The sequence below is a fragment of the Rhinolophus sinicus genome, chromosome 9 (genome assembly GCF_057876585.1).
Source record: "Rhinolophus sinicus isolate RSI-liver-muscle chromosome 9, RSI-T2T, whole genome shotgun sequence".
Taxonomy (NCBI): Eukaryota; Metazoa; Chordata; class Mammalia; order Chiroptera; family Rhinolophidae; genus Rhinolophus; species Rhinolophus sinicus.
Genome location: NC_142509.1, coordinates 34,972,559 through 34,991,012, shown reverse-complemented (window position 1 = coordinate 34,991,012; position 18,454 = coordinate 34,972,559). Strand labels below are relative to the sequence as shown.

At 36.9% G+C, this 18,454-nt stretch overlaps 1 protein-coding gene and 1 pseudogene across 15 annotated transcripts in view; both read left to right on the top strand.

Moving 5' to 3' along the window:
* IFT81 (intraflagellar transport 81) overlaps positions 1–18,454 on the top strand; it is a 148,825-nt gene that overhangs the window by 111,669 nt on the left and 18,702 nt on the right. For all 15 annotated transcript variants that reach the window (XM_074321753.2, XM_019733941.3, XM_074321747.2 and 12 more), the window contains 3 exons: positions 10,674–10,823; positions 12,032–12,160; positions 13,175–13,264. In XM_074321753.2, coding sequence (XP_074177854.2) covers positions 10,674–10,823; positions 12,032–12,160; positions 13,175–13,264 — 369 coding nt within the window. The remainder of the gene's footprint in view (positions 1–10,673; positions 10,824–12,031; positions 12,161–13,174; positions 13,265–18,454) is intronic.
* Positions 7,848–9,151, top strand: LOC109448534 (protein PROCA1 pseudogene; annotated as a pseudogene).

Genomic DNA, 18,454 nt, shown 5'->3' with positions numbered 1-18,454 from the left:
TATTTTTAGAACTTTTCAGATCATATTACCCTCTTAAGAGTTCACAGCAGGACCTGAGGCCCCTAAAATTTCCTAGGAGATGGAACAAAACAATTAAATAACTTTGGCTCAATTCACTGTAAGAGAACCAGTGTATTATGTATGCAATCTAGGTAATGCCACCATTTTAACTCAAAATTTGCAAACTTCTCACAAGAATTTGTTTTTGAGAGTGAACTGCTTGGACAGCAGTTGGAAAACCCATTAGAGATATAGCAACAGTTGTGTGGTGGTGACTTGATTCATAACAGAAGCACAGAGACCTTGGATGGTATGATTAACTGTTTCTCACAGATGGATGTTCCTGTGTGCAAGTTTCTATTAAACCAGTTTTCTACCAGCATATATCACATTGCTTATCACAGGCTCTCTCAAAAGAATTAGTTAACTATCCACTACCTTAGTAGGTAATTACATTGTTTATGCTTGGCTTGGTGATATTGTCTAATTTAAAGTAAAAATGTAATACTAACAGGTTGGAAAAGGTTAGAATTGTATTTGTATGTGTGTTTAGCTATGTGGTACTAGTGACGATGGGTGATATGAAAAGACTATCATTTTAGCAGAAAACAAACGTTGCTTTGAAATATTTTTCTTGCCTTAAAACAAATAGCAATTCTAAGACCAGACTTCAGGGAATCCAAATGATTTATGACATGACGTGTGACGTGCAAAGATGGCCTTTTCAGGTTTTCTGCAAGTTTGAATTCAGACAGAATACAAGACACTGACAAGTGGGCAGAAAAAAAATGTGGCCATTGGGTGTTTTCATGCTACTCTTGAACAGTTGGTGTTATGTCATCTCATACCTAATTCTTGGGGGCCTATTTTTGTGGGTTTCCATGCTTTAAAATCTTTTGATGAAATCACTGACAAAGATGTGATTTAATTAAGAAATGGAAAAGAGCATGGATGTTGAACTAATAGGATAAAAGTACCCATTCTAGTTCAGTTTTTCTAACTTGCTGAACTTTGGTGAGTTGTATTAATTTTTCTATAGGTTTCCTTCTCTGTAAAAGGGGAATAGTGCTTTCGAAAGAGAAAAATAGCTCTTTGTGGTCCTTATTATAGTGTTGTCTTGTAAAGTCCTCACAGCTGATTACTGTGGAAATATTTTTACGCCAGGTATTGAGGTATTGAGGTGGAAAATTTGCAGCAGGAGCAGAGATTCTTGTTTCCACATAAATATCCAGAATGATGTCTGGAATCCAATAATACTTTTGAGTTCCAGATCAGCTTTGAAAGCATTTGGAAATGGTTACATACTTAGGGAAAGAAATTGCCTTGTCCATTTAAAAAGCTAGCCCAGATTTTAATCATTTCTATTGAAGGTTCGAAAACATGTTAAGTGGACAAGAGGAGAAAGAACATCTGTCACATTCCCTTTTGATCACAAAGGAGCTGTGTCTGTAAAACTGGTCCCAAAGCCAGAAGCTAGCACTAGAAAGCATTAATCTTACTGATCTCAGCATCTAAAATGATGGCTGCTCTTTCATAAATGACAAATTTAGATTACAAATGTATATTGGTCTACATGATTAGTAATGGCTGCTATAATGGGCCTTCCTGTACAGTGACAAGCTTCGCAGGTCATTTTAATGATATATTTACTTAATTGACCTGCCGTAGTGCACTATAGAAAGCTTTTCCCTTAATGCTCCAAGCATTCATCACACATTTCCTATTCCAGAGTTCCTTCAACAATATTTTTAAATTTTTTAAATACTTAAGAAATAAATATCAGATAATTCACTATAACTCTGCCTGCCCAACACAACAGCTGTTTTAATTTCTTAATTCTCTCCTAATCTTGGTTTATAGACATGTATACAAAATTTTCACATAGTTGTACTCAGAGTGTGTAGACTGATGTGTAGTTGCTTGCAGTAGGGATTATTCTATTTTAGTTCTAAGGAGTATTCATCACACCTAGATCTTTACTTTTCTGTTTATTTGAATTACTTGACATTTCTTTAGTACATAGAAAGAATGGTGATTATCTCATTTTCTAGGTACTCTTTAACTGTATTCAAACAGAATGACAGACATTATTAATCATTATCCATTATTCAATTTTTATAGAATTTTAGTACATTTGTAGGTCTTATTTAAAAACTATCTAGTTTTATTATAGACAAATATTCGTTGTATAATGTTTAACATATGTTTTGATTCTCAAAGGCTATAAGAACCCTTTACACAGTAATAAAGGATATTCAAGAATTGGCGACTAAACAGTAGCAATTATGATTGTTAATAATTGCAGACACTTAGGTCAAAATTTTGTTTCATTTGATTAAACTATTATTGGCATAATTGTTACAATGATAGCTTCTGTTGCACTAGGAATTGTGCTAATTGCGTTACATACAGTTTCACATCACTCCAAGCATTGTTAGCTCCTTTTTTTTTTCAGTTGAAAAAATTGATATGTAAAGACGAAAAAAAAGTAACTTGCCCAATGTCACTTTAAGTGGGGGAGCCACGATTTGAAATTGTGTTTCTCAGACTGCAAAGCCCATGATCTTAATAAGTTTCTGAACTGCCTCTGTGACTGTTGTATTGCTCCTAGGACCTTTAGTGACTAAGTTCTAAATGAAATTATTGGTGAATTTTTGTTCATAGAAGTTATGCAACACAGAATTATGAGTACATTTAATTTTTAATACTTAAAGTCTATTCAAAATGAAATCTGTCAGCTGTTAGGTTTTGTTGGTGATGGGCTTTTTGAGTTGTTCTTTTAGTTTAATTATAGTTTCTTTGATTCATACAAATAAGTAGTTTAAAAAATAAAACAGTACTATAAAGCACATAATGAAAGTAATGGTCCTTTTCCATACTTCCAAGTTTGTGCTTCCTTGAGGCAACTACTCCTAATGCTTTTAGTTGTTTCTTCTAGAATTTACCTGTATGTTTCTAAATAACATGTTTATGCCAAAATTCCTTGTTGTTTTTTTTTTTTTTTCAGTTTTAGACACACTTCCATAGGTAATGAGAATTTAGCCCTTTACTCCTGTTCCCCATCTACACCCTAAACCCATCCATCCATTTTTCTATAGCCTCCCAATATAATTATAGTTTTTTGTTAAATCATTATTTAATATGTTAATTATGGTGATTGTACCAGGGGTGCCAAAAAAATGTATACACATTTTAAGAGATGCTATCTATGCTCAAACAGTAGTTCACCATAATAAGAAGTGTCTGGACGCTGATGGTAACCACTTTGAGCACCTCTTGTAATTGCAGAACTCAAACATGACTTGTATTCATCTTGTGTTATTGGTATATATTGAGTATTACAATTAATACAGTTTTTTCCTTTCTTAAAATGTGTATACATTTTTTTATAAATAAACCTTCTGTATAAACATATTATATATAGCTGAGCCACGTAGTATACTATGATTATATATCCTTTCTCATACTTTCGTTTTTTCCCCTAAATTGATACTGTAACCTTACTTTATTTTTGTTTGGTTAGTTTTTTATGTATCTATCACTCACTCAGCTCCAGAGAACTGTACTGTTTCTCTTAATATAGCATATGGTCATACGCAGTAATCTGTTAGTTACATTTTTTAAACCTTGGATTCATTCTTCCTGGGGCCATTCTCATCCTTCAGTTCCAGTCTGAGGAGGTAAATTACTAGGCTTGCTATACAACTGTAATCTGGAGCTTCACCGTCATTATCCTGGGAATTTCTCTTCCTACTCTCCTGTTTTGGACCCCCTACTTTCTACATCCCAAGTCTTCTGCTTTTTTGGTTAATTCCTTGTTGTAACAGAGAATGTTCTTTAAAAGGGATACTTGGAAGATAAATTTTTGAGAATCGTGCTTGTTTGAAACTGTCTTTACTCCATTCTCATACATGATTGATAGTTTGACTAGGTAATAAATTCTGGTTGAAAATCTTTCTCCCTGAGAATTTCGAAGGTGTTCTCTTGTCTTCTAGTATTCATTTTTGCTGTCTGAGGCTGTTCTGATTCCCAGTCCTTTGATGTGCACTCTTATTATTATTGTTATTTTACTTATTCTGGAAATTTTGGGATCCTCTCTTTACTTCTGATTTTCTAAATTTTTAAGATTATGGGCTTAAGTATAACTTTTTTTCTTTCATTGAGCTGGACATTCCACTGGTCCTATTAATTTAGAATCTTATGTCCTTTACTTCTGGGAATTTTCTTGTATTGTTTCTACTTTTTCGTTTGTTTGTTTCTGTTTGCTTTTCCTGGGACTCATTGGTTAGATTTGGGACCTTATAGATTGATTCTTTAATGTTTATTTACTTTTTTAAGTGTTTGATTTTTTTATATTGTGTTATGTAAGTGTAGGTGAAATTGTGTTTATAAATGTGTTTGTGTGTGTATTATATGTAAAGAGTAAAGAATAATAAGGTCATGAAAATATATATATTTATCACTCAGCTTTAAAAAAGAAACTTTGAGATTCCCTGTGTGCCTCTCCCCTATTCCATCCAATTTCTCTTTTATTTACTGTTTGACGACCCCCTTGTATCTGTACACAATATATTATTTAGTTTATCTAAGCAATACTAATGGAAGCATACTCTCTATATATTCTCTATATATTCTCTATACTATAACATATGAACATACATGTGTGAATATACATGTGTGAATAATTTGTTGTGGCTTGTTTTCCAGTTTTTTGCTATTGCAGTTTTCTGTCAGCACTCTTATGTATGTCTCCCACTGACCATGAACAAGACTTTTTCCAGGGCAGTGTTTCCTAACTATTTTTGCATGTGACACATACAGAAAATGATCATTGCTTAGCATACTGAGGTAAAAGGACAAGGCTGCTTATAGCTGAGCATGACCAGTTTGAGAGTGCTTTATAATATCTTGCCCATATGCTGCTGCGAAGTCTGAGTGAATTAATATCTTGGCACACATATAACACACATGAGTATACTGGATAGACCCCATTTAGGAAGCTCTGCTCTGGAGTAGTGCTACTCAATGTGTGGTCTGAAGACCAGTTCTAGTCCACAAACTGTTGGTTACTAATCCACAACCATTTAAGTTGAGAGGAGGCATTTAGAAAGTTATTTGATATTATCTAAACATTTTTATTATCTTATGAAGTATCCAGTTCACAAATAATTAGAAATTTTAAAAAACTGGCCCAACACTATAGATAAGTTTGAAAAGACTTGCTATTCCTAGGAGTGGAGTTGGTGGGCATAGGCTGAGCACAATGTCAACTTTAGTATCTATGCCATATTGTTTTCCAATCTATTGTTCTAAATTCTATATCCACCACTCCCACTGGTGTATAGGCGTGCCACTTCCTCCGCATCTTTACCAAAATTAGCGTTGAAGAACTTTTTCTTTTTGCTGATTGTGAAGGTATTAAAATGGTATCTTATTGTGGTATTAATTTCTGTTACTAATTTGAATACTAATGAGGTTGAACAGTTTTAATATGTTTATTGGCCATTTTGGGCTTTCTCTTCTATGAAGTGCCTATTCAAGTATTTTATCCATTTTTCTATTAGATTATCTGCTTTTCTCTCATTGATTTGTAGGTTTAATTTATATATTTTGGATACAAATCCTTACTGTATTGTAACTATGTTCTCCCAACTTATGACTTATAGTCTTAATCTCTTAATATATATTTTGATGCACCAAAGTCCTTAATTTTAGGAAAGTTAAGTTTATCAATCTGTTTTCGGTGTATACTTTTTTATGTGTCTTGTTTAAGAAATCTTTTCCTATCTCAAAATTGTAGTGATATTTTCCTATATTCTAAAAGATTTTTAGTTTTGTCTTTCATATTTAAGTTTATAATCCAATTGAAATTGATTTGTATATGTTATGCTGTAAGGGGTCTGTTAATTGAAAATTTAATTATTTTCCCTTAAATTTGCCATGCCGGCAAATCTCATAAATAAAGTCCCTTTGAGATCTTCAATAATTTTAAAAGTATATAAAAGACTCCTGAGACCAAAAAGTTAGAGAGTTGCTGTTACAGACCCACAGGAAAACGTCAAAGGCTTAAATAAAAAAGTGAGCCAAAGACAGGCATATCATTACAAAAAAAAATCCCCACATATGCACAATGAACATGATGAAAAAGTGAAGTTCCTTCATAAAGAAATGCAAATAAAAAGTAAGATACTATTTATAAAATTGACAATTATAGAAAGTACTATAAATCATCTTTGAAGGGCATTTTCTCAGGATGTATCAAAACCCTATTTCCTTTTAACCATTTCTGGAAATATGCCCGATAGAAATGATTAAGCAAACATGTCTGAAGATTTATCTTCAATATGTTTCTCATGGTTTTATTTTTATAATTGAAAATTCAGAAATAATCTAAATCCAAATTATAGTTAGAAGTGTTAACCAACAAAGTTCAACTGAGTATATTTTTTAAATGTTACTGGCTTTATTCAGCAATTCATGAATCAGGCAGCATCCCATTTAGCAGATAGAGAGGAGCTCGAGGAGCTTTACAAAGTGGAAGACTTTTACAGGCGGAAGGGAACAGACGAGGAAGTTATACTAGCAAAAAGTGGATTGTTTGTGGCAAGGTCACCTTCCTTCAGGGGATGTCGGGGATCTAGCAGATTACCTTATTAGTGCTGACCAGGTAATTCCTGATTGACTGGTTTAGGATTCCATTCCTGGGAGAGGCTGAAACTATAATTAAGTTAGGTATTAAGTCTTAGTTTGGTGAGTGGGGCTGAGCACAAGGGACTCCTTTTGGGCCTGTTGTCTGTTTTTTTAACTGAAGAAACTTCCAATGAAAGAAACACATTGGTAATGTGTTTTCTTTCCTCCATATCACTTGGGGTATAATAGTAGAGCCCTTCGAGTGCTTTGATGGCCACCTGTTGCTTGATTGTATGGAACTTCATTAATCTGACCCCAACTACCCTTCCTTTAGGTAGTTCGTCCAATGAATGTCAAGTAATAACCAATCAGCATAGAGCACATTGAGTAATTGGTGGGTTTTGTTCTTTCACCAAAAACGTTTATAGCTTTTAGCTTTTAAAAATAGTTCTGCAGCATGCAAGATGGAGAAGGAGAAAATTAGCCTAGATAATACAGAGGATAGCAGATGAACAGGGTTGATTTCATTCTGGGCATTTTGCCCAGGACACTTTTAATAGAACATATAGTTACTCTAGGGATTCTAAGTCTGTGGTTATGTCAGGCTTACACATTTATTCTTTAAAAGGAAAAATTGCAAGTTATTAGGCTCTAGGTACATTGGTATGACTAAAATTTTTAAAACCGTTACTGTAATCCAGCCATTGATAATTTACGGTGTGGGGGCTGGATTCCTTAATATTAAAACTAACTTCATTATGGATAGAAAAATATTTTGAACTTGGTTTAAAACACAATGTGTTCTTTATTTCTTTCAAAGTATAAGTCAAGTTTAAAATGATGTCTAAACTAGGAATTAGAAGGTTATTTTTATGTGAAGAATTTTTAATCTTAACTATTTTTAAGGATATTCTGTGTATACTCAGGAATGAGTCAAATCTTTAAGAAAATAAAGTACCTATATTTTAGAAATGTTGTATTTTCTATTTTACTACCTTACAAATTTAGAATTACTGACTGGAGATTTAGCCTTAAAATTAAAAAAAAAAAAAATATCTGGCGGGGGAGGTGGTGAAAGGGTTGGGCAAGCACGAGGACGAGACGGAAGGGGGTGAAGGGCTGAGATTAGCATTTACAGTCGGCTTGGCCAAGCTGAGGTTCAGGGTCAGACTTCTGCAGGAAGAGTCTTGTAGAGAGGACGAACTGGGCTGAGAGTGATGTGGGTCGGGACGACAAGGACAGTTGAAAGGTAGACAAAGAAAAAGACTGAGGACAGTGCCAACGTCTGGGAGGAGAGCCGCAGGGATATAAACAGGCTCCCCAGCAGGGAAAGAGGACAACTGCGTGTGGCGTCTAGCACTGTGGCATCTACCTTCTCCTCTGAAGGTGAATCCAAGGACGCTGACAGGTGCTGCTGGAAACACAAGCAGTGCACCAGGCACCTCGCCCACCCCTTCGCCACTGGCTGTGGCCACCACAACCTGCATGTGCCTGCACTGCAACTGGGATTCTAGGGGGAAGGAGTGTGTAGAGAAGACAGAAAGCAGTGGCTCCTGAGATGTAGGCCCAACCTCCTCCCGAGAGGTGGGCTCAACCTGTTTCAACATCATCCAGACCCCTTCCTTTGAGCTCATCCCAGGGGTAGAGTAGGTGGAGCGCTTCTGGTATGGTTGGTGCCAAAGCTACAGGCAGTGACCCACCCCCACCCACCATAAGTGTGGGGCAGATGACCTAAGTGAAGAGAAAGGTGAGGAGGAGGAGGAGGAGGAGGACGAAGAGAGCAAGCCTCCCATCCCAACCCAGGTGGGCCACCACACCCCCCGACACAGGCATAGGCAACGGCACAGTCACGGGTGCCCAGACTAGGCAGCTCCCATCACCATCTGGCGCTCTGAGAGCCCCACACGGGAAGTCCCAGGGCAGCAAAGTTTTCAAGAAGGAAAAGGAAAAAGAGAAAGACGAGGAGGAGGACTTGGAGGAGAAGGCAAAGCTGAAGAAAAAAGTCAAGAAGGGCAAGCTGACTAAGAAGAAAAACCCAGTTAAATCGGAATCTTCACTTCCAGACTTGAGCAGATCGATAAGGCCAAGGGAGGTAGTTGGCCAGGATGTCAGTCCAGGCCTCACAGCTGGGAAGACCTGGAGAGTGAGGACAGTTACAGTGACCCCAGGCAGGAAGCACCTTCCAGTGAGGATCCGATGGACTCTTCATCGCCCAGGATGAGACAGAACACAGTCCAGGCCAAGAAGTCTGGGGCAAAGTCCTCTCCAGTCAAGGTCAAGAAGAGGAAATCTCCCCCAGCATCAAACCCCAATCTGAGTTGAGACCGGGGCAACCAAGGTGAAGAATAAATGTGATCAAGGCTGTAGCTGAAAAAAAAACCAAAAAAAGAACAACCCAATATGGCAATAGAGCTTCCATTGGGATAGTGGCTTTGAGGGAATTTTTCCTTTTTTCTAAAATTTCAGAAATATATCCATTACTTTTATTATTTATAAAACTATTTATAATACCCCCCCCCCAAAAAAAATTAGCCTTTAGAAGGACTGGGCATTAAAAAGGCTAAGATTCACAAAGAATTATCGCATATTAGGTAATATGGGGTAATACGGAAGCTTTTGTTTTCAAGTGATGCGTTTAAACCTAATAGGCCGGATTCTTACTATGGACATTTTCTTTATAATGTAGTTAATAAAATGATGGTTAAAGCAGTAAAACTTATATAGTAAACAATATCTGAAAATCATTAGTACTAATATTACATAAGAGGAAGTGATTTTTTTAAGTATTATGTTCTGTTTCAGAAATACCAGAAATTTCTCACATTTGCTTCTGGCATTTGCTTTTCATATTGAGCCAGAGCCTCACGACCTTTACCCCTGCTGTTTTCTTTACCTGGAATGCTCTTCCCTGCCTCTTTCTCCTTCCTCTAACATGCTCCTACATCTTTAGTCTTGGTTGAAATATAATTATTTTGAGAAGATTGCCATAACCCACATCCCCTAAATCCCAACCCCACCTTTCCTACCTTCATCCCAACCCATGTTAAACTCCTATTATTTATTCTCAGAGCTCCTTTACTTCTTCATAATGTTCACGATGGTTGTAAATACCGGTTACCCACTTAATTCCTTAAGCTTGATGAGGGCAGGACCTGTGAGTATCTTGTCTGGGTTGTACTCTCAGTGTCTGGCACAGGGCCTAGTACCTAATAGTTGATAAGTAGTACTTATCAAGTGAATTCCTTTATTTATTTTATTTGCTTTTCCAAACTCTGGTTGGTTTTACTTAATAATGGGGTCTTTCCATTTCAATAGAACAATTATAACTTTAATATCATTAGTAGGTAAATAGCTGAATTAAGCAACTATGAGTTCCCACTAACTTGGAATATTCTTAGCTTTTTAACATTTGGGATGAGTTTCACCCCAATCTCAGATGCTTCTTAGAGTAAATAGATACTCACAGTACATTTTTAAATGATAAATAGTGGCTACAAATATTGACTTCTGGTTGGCGCTGTTAATCCCAGTAGATCCAACGCTACCAAAATAATACAGTACATAAGAGATACCGTGATTAAGACCACAACCAGATTGTTATTCCTCTTTTTCTTTTTCTTTTTTAAACCTTTTTACTTTTGGAGGGTTGAGTTTGTTTTCCTAATCTTTATTTGTAAAGCCCCAAATGAATAGCTTTTACAAAAGGATTTACAATATTTAAAGAGGTCCAAAAAATGAAAACATACACAAAGTATTTTAATTGAGCAATTAGTCTTTCCAAGTTTTATTTTCTTATTTTTTTTTCTAATTAAAAAAAATTTATTAAATTTATTGGGGTGATATTGGTTTATAAAGTTACATAAGTTTCAAGGGTAAAATTCTATAATACATCATCTGTATATTGCATTGTTGTGTTCACCCAAAGTCAGACCTCACATATATTAGACAATAGAAAAGAAAAATGTTCTAATATACTGAGATAATACAAGATATTTAGCAACTACATTTCTACTCATTAGACTACATTTTGTATTCTTTTACAGTTCAAACGATATGTCAGTAAACTTCGAAGCAAGAGTACAGTTTTCAAAAAGAAGCATCAGATAATAGCTGAATTTAAAGCTGAGTTTGGTATCTTGCAGAGGACAGAAGAACTGCTTAAGCAACGTCATGAAAGCATTCAACATCAACTGGTAATACAGTATTATCTTTGGGTACCAAAAGTCCAAATGCCAGGAGGTTTATGGGTTATAGCCTTATAATGAAGTCATTGTTTCTGCTGGAAAAAACCATGAAATTATTAATTTTTTCTGATTAATTAGAGATCTCATATGAACTGATTCATTTATTTTTAATGTAGCAGTAAGCACTAACTTTTTTATGCATGCTGACTTTGGTGGAATTAAAAGTTGAATTCTAAGTAGTTTTTTCTTTTGACTAGCTAGTTAATATGAGCAAAATTATCATACCAAGAGATTGACTGTAAAATATGTATTTATCATGGCCTGCTGGACAGAAATTTCTAAGCAATCACTTCCATGGAGCTTTGGAAAGAAATATCCAGGGAAGGTTCTATATGGAAGTTTGTCTGCAGGCTTGTTCCATATTTGTTTGTGCCTAGGTTGTCATAGAATAGTTAAAATCAAAGTAATCTCTCAAACAGCAAAGCTGTTTTCATTGTGGGTGCCAGTTCATCTGAGTTTTCTTGGTTTGACTTTTTTTTTTTTAATTTTATTTTATTAAATTTATTGGGGTGACAATTGTTAGTAAAATTACATAGATTTCAGGTGTACAATTCTGTATTACATCATCTATAAATCCCATTGTGTGTTCATCACCCAGAGTCAGTTCTCCTTCCATCACCATATATTCAATCCCCCTTACCCTCATCTCCCACCCCCCACCCCCACCCCTCTTACCCTCTGGCAACCACTAAACTATTGTCTGTGTCTATGAGTTTCTGTTTCTCATTTGTTTGTCTTGTTCTTTTGTTGTTTTTGGTTTATATACCACATATCAGTGAAATCACATGGTTCTCTGCTTTTTCTGTCTGACTTATTTCGCTCAGCATTACTCTCTCAAGATCCATCCATGTTGTCACAAATGTTCCTATATCATCTTTTCTTACCGCCGAATAGTATTCCATTGTGTATATATACCACAACTTCTTTATCCATTCATCTATCGAAGGACATTTTGGTTGTTTCCATGTCTTGGCCACCGTAAACAAAGCTGCAATGAACATTGGAGCACACGTGTCTTTATCTCTAAATGTTTTCAGATTTTTTGGGTAGATACCCAGGAGAGGGATTGCTGGGTCATATGGCAATTCTATTCGTAATTTTTTGAGGAAGCTGAGTGGATCCCATTTTTGACACCTATTTTTATTCTTTACTTTTAGCAAACTACTGAGGAGAAAAAGGGTATATCTGGATATAGTTACACTCAAGAAGAGCTAGAAAGAGTATCCGCACTGAAGAGTGAAGTTGATGAAATGAAAGGACGAACACTGGATGACATGTCTGAAATGGTGATTACACATTTTTTTTAGGTTTTTTAAAATTTTTATTGTGTAGCTAGAATGCAGATATTTTTGTGTTTGTCCTGTTTTCAGTGAAACATTCAAATTTTCACTTCTGCACATTGTTTATATTCTTTCATCTCTTTATATTCTATCAATCTGTTTTGAACTTTTCCATTTTAGTAAGATTGTTCAGCTTATAACAGTTTATATATTTTGTGTTTTTTGAGGTGTGTAAAAGTTATACAACATAAAGAAATATTCAAGATAAAAAATAAGTTTTTCCAAATCATACTACCCTAACTAATAAAATCATTTTATTTTTATGTATGTCCTTAGTCTCTTTTTATATTCAAGGCTGCTATTTAACTAGAATTCACTGGTACAGCCTCATCAGACATTAAAATGTTGAAATCTTTCCTTACTTACTGGTAAATAGCTCTGCCCCAAATTCTCAGAATACCCACCTCTGCCTGTCTTGTCCATATTGGCCACTCGCCCAGAACCCCCTGGATATCACCACAGTCTTAACTCCTAAAAAGATGAACATTTAGCACAGCAGAGGCCTCCGAGACCCTGTTCACCTCTATGGCTGGTGTCCATTGTGATTGGTCATTCCTCATGCCATTCAGGTTATTAACCGTTTTTAATATCACTTCATCCATGTTTGTGTATATTTTATATAAACTACGTAATTACGTGTTTTTTACATAATACAACATGATTGTAGTTGTATATAGGCAATTTTGTAATTTGTTTTGGTTATTCAATGTTAGATTATAAATATTTCCCCATATTGGTTTGCAGTCTTAATAACTGACATTTTGAATAGTTAAATGGCATTCCATCTTACTAAGGAATCAAGATTTACTAAATCACTTCCCCATTGTTTGGCACTGAAGTAATTTATAGTTTTTTTACTCTTACGTATATATAACACTTCAGTAAATACCTGTTTGCATGGAGTATTTTTGTTCTTTTGAATTCTTTTTTTAGATTTGATATGTTTTGTTTAAATGACAGGTAAAAAAACTGAATTCACTGGTATCTGAAAAGAAGTCAGCGTTAGCCCCAGTTATAAAAGAACTACGACAGCTGCGTCAGAAATGTCAAGTAAGTGAATTTGACATTGTGATATTTTTAGTATTCTATCTTGTTGAGAAGTAATAGTTAGAATCCTGAATATTTTACTTAGGTAATTTATAGAAAACATTATTATTATTATTACTACTACTATCATATTGATATTATTTTGCAAAAGAGAATGAATAATATGACCTACAAAGGTTTCTGTTTAATTTATGCTGCTTGTTCTGTCATATATTATTGGGGGAAGGAGAAGAAGGAGTTTTAAGCTGAAATCACAAGTGCAGCCAGATGAGCTTTTTGCTTTAAATCATATGCATGTCAGAACTATAAATATGAAGTCACATTCTTCTGTGGCCAGGTAAAAGCTCAAAGTCTGCCGATGAGTGGTGACAAGTTAACTTCAGATTAATGAACTTGCTTTGCCAGGGGGCAAACTATGATAGCTTATGATAAGTGATGAAATACCATGACTTGGAAGCTGGTTCAAACCACTGTTTTAAAGATAAACTGTTAGAAGGTAATGCCCTTCACAAACCCAGATCAGGTGGCTAACTGACGTTAGCAGTAGTTATCACTCTCCGTGTGGTAGTTTAGGTTTGCATGTGAGCCGTACTGCATGTGCCTGAGGATGGAACTGCAGAACTCTCCGTGAGTGGCATCCGTCAGTCAGAGAAGCAGAGTGAAAAATCACATGGGCTTTGAAATCAGATAGGCATCATTTCCTTTTTATAGAAAATACCCTGGAGTCTGAGACAGGTTTTAGTGACGTATACAAACAGAGATGTAGGAAGTGAGAGTTAGGGGCTGGCTCTAGCATCTGTATCATCTTATTTCAAACCTCCTGCTTGTTCCATTACGCACCAATGCCATCACAAAAGAAATGGAAGAGACAAGTCCCTGTTCTCTGGAGTTCATACTCTGATAGGTGAGATGGGACAAACACATGAAGAAATTCAAGAAAAACAAAAGATAACCCAACTGGAGAATAATATAGAACAAAATACAATCAGAATCTTATACTTAACTGATAAGGAAAGAGGAAGCCAATGAAGTGATTGTCAGAAAGGAAAGGTTTCAGAAAGGAGAATTTTGAGCAAAGTGTTCAGATTGAGGACATCAACAATTATTTTCATAGTTACTTTCTAATTCATTGATTTTCTTAATGCTTTTCTTGAGTGAGCAACTTGGAGACCCAAGGGACCAGATATGTGTATTTCTAGTGATGATAACATTTCTCCCTAATAGTAAGCTAATTAATCTGTTTGCAATTAGCTCTTTCATTAAATCCAAGAATCAGAAGCATAGTCTATCTGGAACAGGTAGAAGTACTGTAACCACATAGCATTTTGGTTCAGGGAAACTTCAGGAACCTTAGCAGCAGGAGCTTTTGGATAATGATGATGCAGAAGAGAGTAATAACATTTATTGAGTGCTTTCTGTGTGCCAAGCGCTGTTACATTCCTCATTCAGGCCTCCCAACCACCCAGTAAGATGGGAGCTCCTCTTTACACAAATGAGCAAATAAAGGCGTGGGGCGGTAAAGGACTACTTGCCCAAGGTCCCACAGCTGGTAAAGGGCAGAGCCAAGTCCTACACGCTAATACTACACCAATAACATGACTCGGTGAATCTCTTTGCATTGGCGTCTCCCTTTGTTCTTGCCACCAGCCAGGTTTTTCACTTCTGTTTCTTGTCTCTATCTCGTACTTTCTCCCTGCTCTTTGTAATTGGCAGACTGGTAACCTCAGCTTGCTCCTGGCTCCTCGTCATTAATATCTCACACTATGGCCTTTCTCACCACATCCTCTGTGTGAAGTTTTCACTACTACCTGCCCTATTTTCTCTACATTTTCTAATTCAAATTCCTAGTGCAGCTCCTCTCTTTTGGGGGCAGTTTTCCATGTCAGACTACCTGAAAGACTGTTAGGCTATCCTCAGGTCAGGTCAGGGGTCCATCCTTAGTTTAGCCTGTACTTGTGGATAAGGGTGGGAAGAAAGGAGGGTGACATGGCTGCCTCGAGAATTTTCCCTCTAGAGAGGCTATGCGTGTGTCAGGTACTTTAATTGGTCTCTGTAGTAAACCACCCAGCCTCCTATTACTAACAACTGAACCGTGTTCATCTTTGCATTTTATCCTTGTCCTCTCATGTATACTTTTGTACATGGTTAGAATGTGACGTAGTAGCATATATTGCGTTCAGTTACTTTAAGGTCCTGTGCAGTTACTCTGTCATATTGCCCTTGTTTGCCAGAGTCTTTATAATCATGTGTGTTACATGCAGTCAGCTTGACCCGTGCAACCCTGTGAATGAATGATGTCCACAACGCCCTGTCCTCAGCAGGATGTTGAGGCTCCTGTAGGCGCGTGCCTACGGTTTCTTTTATGGAGTCCATCCACCTCGCATTTGGGCCTCCTCCTTCCCTGCTGCTTTCTATTGGTCCCAGCATTATTGTCTGTTCCAAAGAGCCCTGCCTTCTCATGATGTACCAGAAGCAGGACGGCTTCAGGCTTGTCATGTTTGCCTCCAGCGATGTTTCAGGTTCAGACCCCACGCGTCCGTCTTTCCAGCAGCCCAGGGTATCTGTAGAGCTCTCCTTCAGCAGCACCTTGCAAATGAATGAATGGTTTTCCTGTCAGTCTTCTTTCTCATCCACACACAACAATTAGGAAGACGAGGGCGTGGATGACCTTAGCCTTGGTCTTCAAAGACACCTCTTTGCTGTTGGCGATCTTTCCTCATCCTTCCAGTGCAGCCCGTCTGAGTCTCAGCCTTCTCTTGATTTCTTGGCTGCCATCTCCATTTGAATTGATGATTGAACCAAGGTCAGCAAAAGCTTTAACAATTTCCATGTCTTCATCGTCTATGTTAAAGTTGTGTGTTTCTTCTGTAGTCATGATTTTTGTCTTCTTGATGTTCAAATGCAGTCCTGCTTTGGTACTTACTCTTTCACTCTCATCAGAAGTCATTTCAGGCCATTGCTACTTTCTGCCAGGAAGATGGCGTCCTTTGCATATCCTAAGTTATTGATATTTCTTCCACCAATTTTCACTCCTCCTTTCTCTGAGTCTAGCCCAGTTTTTCCTATGATGTTTTCTGTGTACAGATTAAACAAATAGGAGATAAAATGCACCCTGTCTGACGCTTTTGCCTGTGGGAAGCCATTCTGTCTCCATCTTCTGTCCTGACAGCGGCTTCCGGGCCACCACACAGGCTACACATCAGGACAGTCGGCTGCTGACGCGTGTCCATTTCTTTCAGAGCAGCCCATGGCTTTTCATGATCGATGCCGTCAAAGGCTTTCCTGTGGGCCATAAAATGTAGACCAACCTTCTTCTGAAATTCTTAGGACCACGCCAGTATCCAGCAAATAACTGCTATTAGGTCTGAAGAGCCTCTTTTTTTCCCTTAATCCTGTTCAAACATCCAGCATTTCTTCTTCCATCTAAGGTAGAAGCCTTTGTTGCGTCACCTTGAGCATTACTTTACTTGTGTGGGAAGTTAGAGTAATAATACGATAGTTACTACGCTCCTTGGCATCTCCTTTCTTGAAGACTGAGATGTATTGAGCCTTTCTAGTTTATAGTTCACTGTTTTCTTTTCCTTATTTGTTTGTCATATTCTTGTTAGGATTTTCACAGGTTCACTCTGTGGCTTTATAATTATGCTTTCAACAAATGAAAGCAGCATCAAATGTCTTTTGATAGCCTAGGTTAGAAGTAATGAGGGTGGAAGAAATGGACGAGAAGGAATAGATCTGAACAGTACCAGGGGCACCAAAAAAATGTATACAAGTGAACACTTCGGTCAGCATTGCTCAAGCAGTAGTTTGCTGTAATCAGAAGTGTCTGGATGCAGATGGGAACCACTTTGAGCATCTTTTGTAATTGCAGAAGTCAAACGTGACTTGTGTTCATCTTTTGTTATTGGTATATATTATTGCAGTTTTTCTTTAATTAAAGGTTATTGGGGTGACAATTGTTAGTAAAATTACGTAGGTTTCAGGTGTACAATTCTGTATTACATCACCTATATATCACATTGTATGTTCACCACTCAGAGTCAGTTCTTCTTCCATCACCATATATTTGACCCCCATTACCCTCATCTACCAGCCCCCTATCCCCTTACCCTCCGGTAGCCACTAAACTATTGTCTGTGTCTATGAGTTTTGGTTTCTTCATTTGTTTGTCTTGTTTCTTTGTTGTTTTCAGTTTTATATACCACATATCAGTGAAATCATATGATTCTCGGCTTCTTCTGTCTGACTTTTTTCGCTTAGCGTAATAGTCTCAAGATCCATCCATTTTTTTGCAAATGACACTATTTCATCTTTTCTTATGGCAGAATAGTATTCCACTGTGTATATATACCACATCTTCTTTGTCCAATCATCTATCGAAGGACACTGGTTGTTTTCATGTCTTGGCCACCGTAAATAAAGCTGCAGTGAACATTGGAGCACATGTATCTTTACAGATAAATGTTTTCAGATTTTTTGGGTAGATACCCAGGAGAGGGATAGCTGGGTCATATTCTAGTCTTAATTTTTTGAGGAACCTCCACACTGCTTTCTATAGTGGCTATACCAATCTTCATTTCCAGAGTATTGCAATTTTAATATAGTTTTTCTTTCTTAAAATGTGTATACATTTTTTTGGCACCCTCTGTATATGGAAGAACATTAATTGTGGACAAGGGAACAAAAGATACCGTGTTTCCCTGAAAATAAGACCTAACCGGAAAATAAGCCCTAGCATGATTTTTCAGAATGACATCCCTGAAAGATGCCCTAATGCATCTTTTGGAGCAAACCTTAATATAAGACCTGGTCTTATTTTCAGGGAAACACGGTAGCAAAAAAATTTTTTTGAGGTTTGAAGCCACTGACAATGCAGGTTAGGGATGATGAAGAGCTAACTTTGATGGTGGCAGGGGGTGAAGAAGAGGGAATGATGAATTCATTATAGACACACAGACGTTAATACCAACAAGAGCTCAGGAGGAGCTATCAGGGCTCAAGTTGAAGTGTGTAAGCATCTGCCTAGATCCAATGTTTGCACAGCCCTGGAGAAGGGGCGATCACCACAGAGCGTGGTGTGAGAGTAGATGAAGTCTGAGGAGAACACTTCAGGAAAGACCATGTGAATTTTGGTTTAACACTATGTAATGCAAATGAAATTACTTTGTGAACTAAATTAGAGGGGTTTTATGG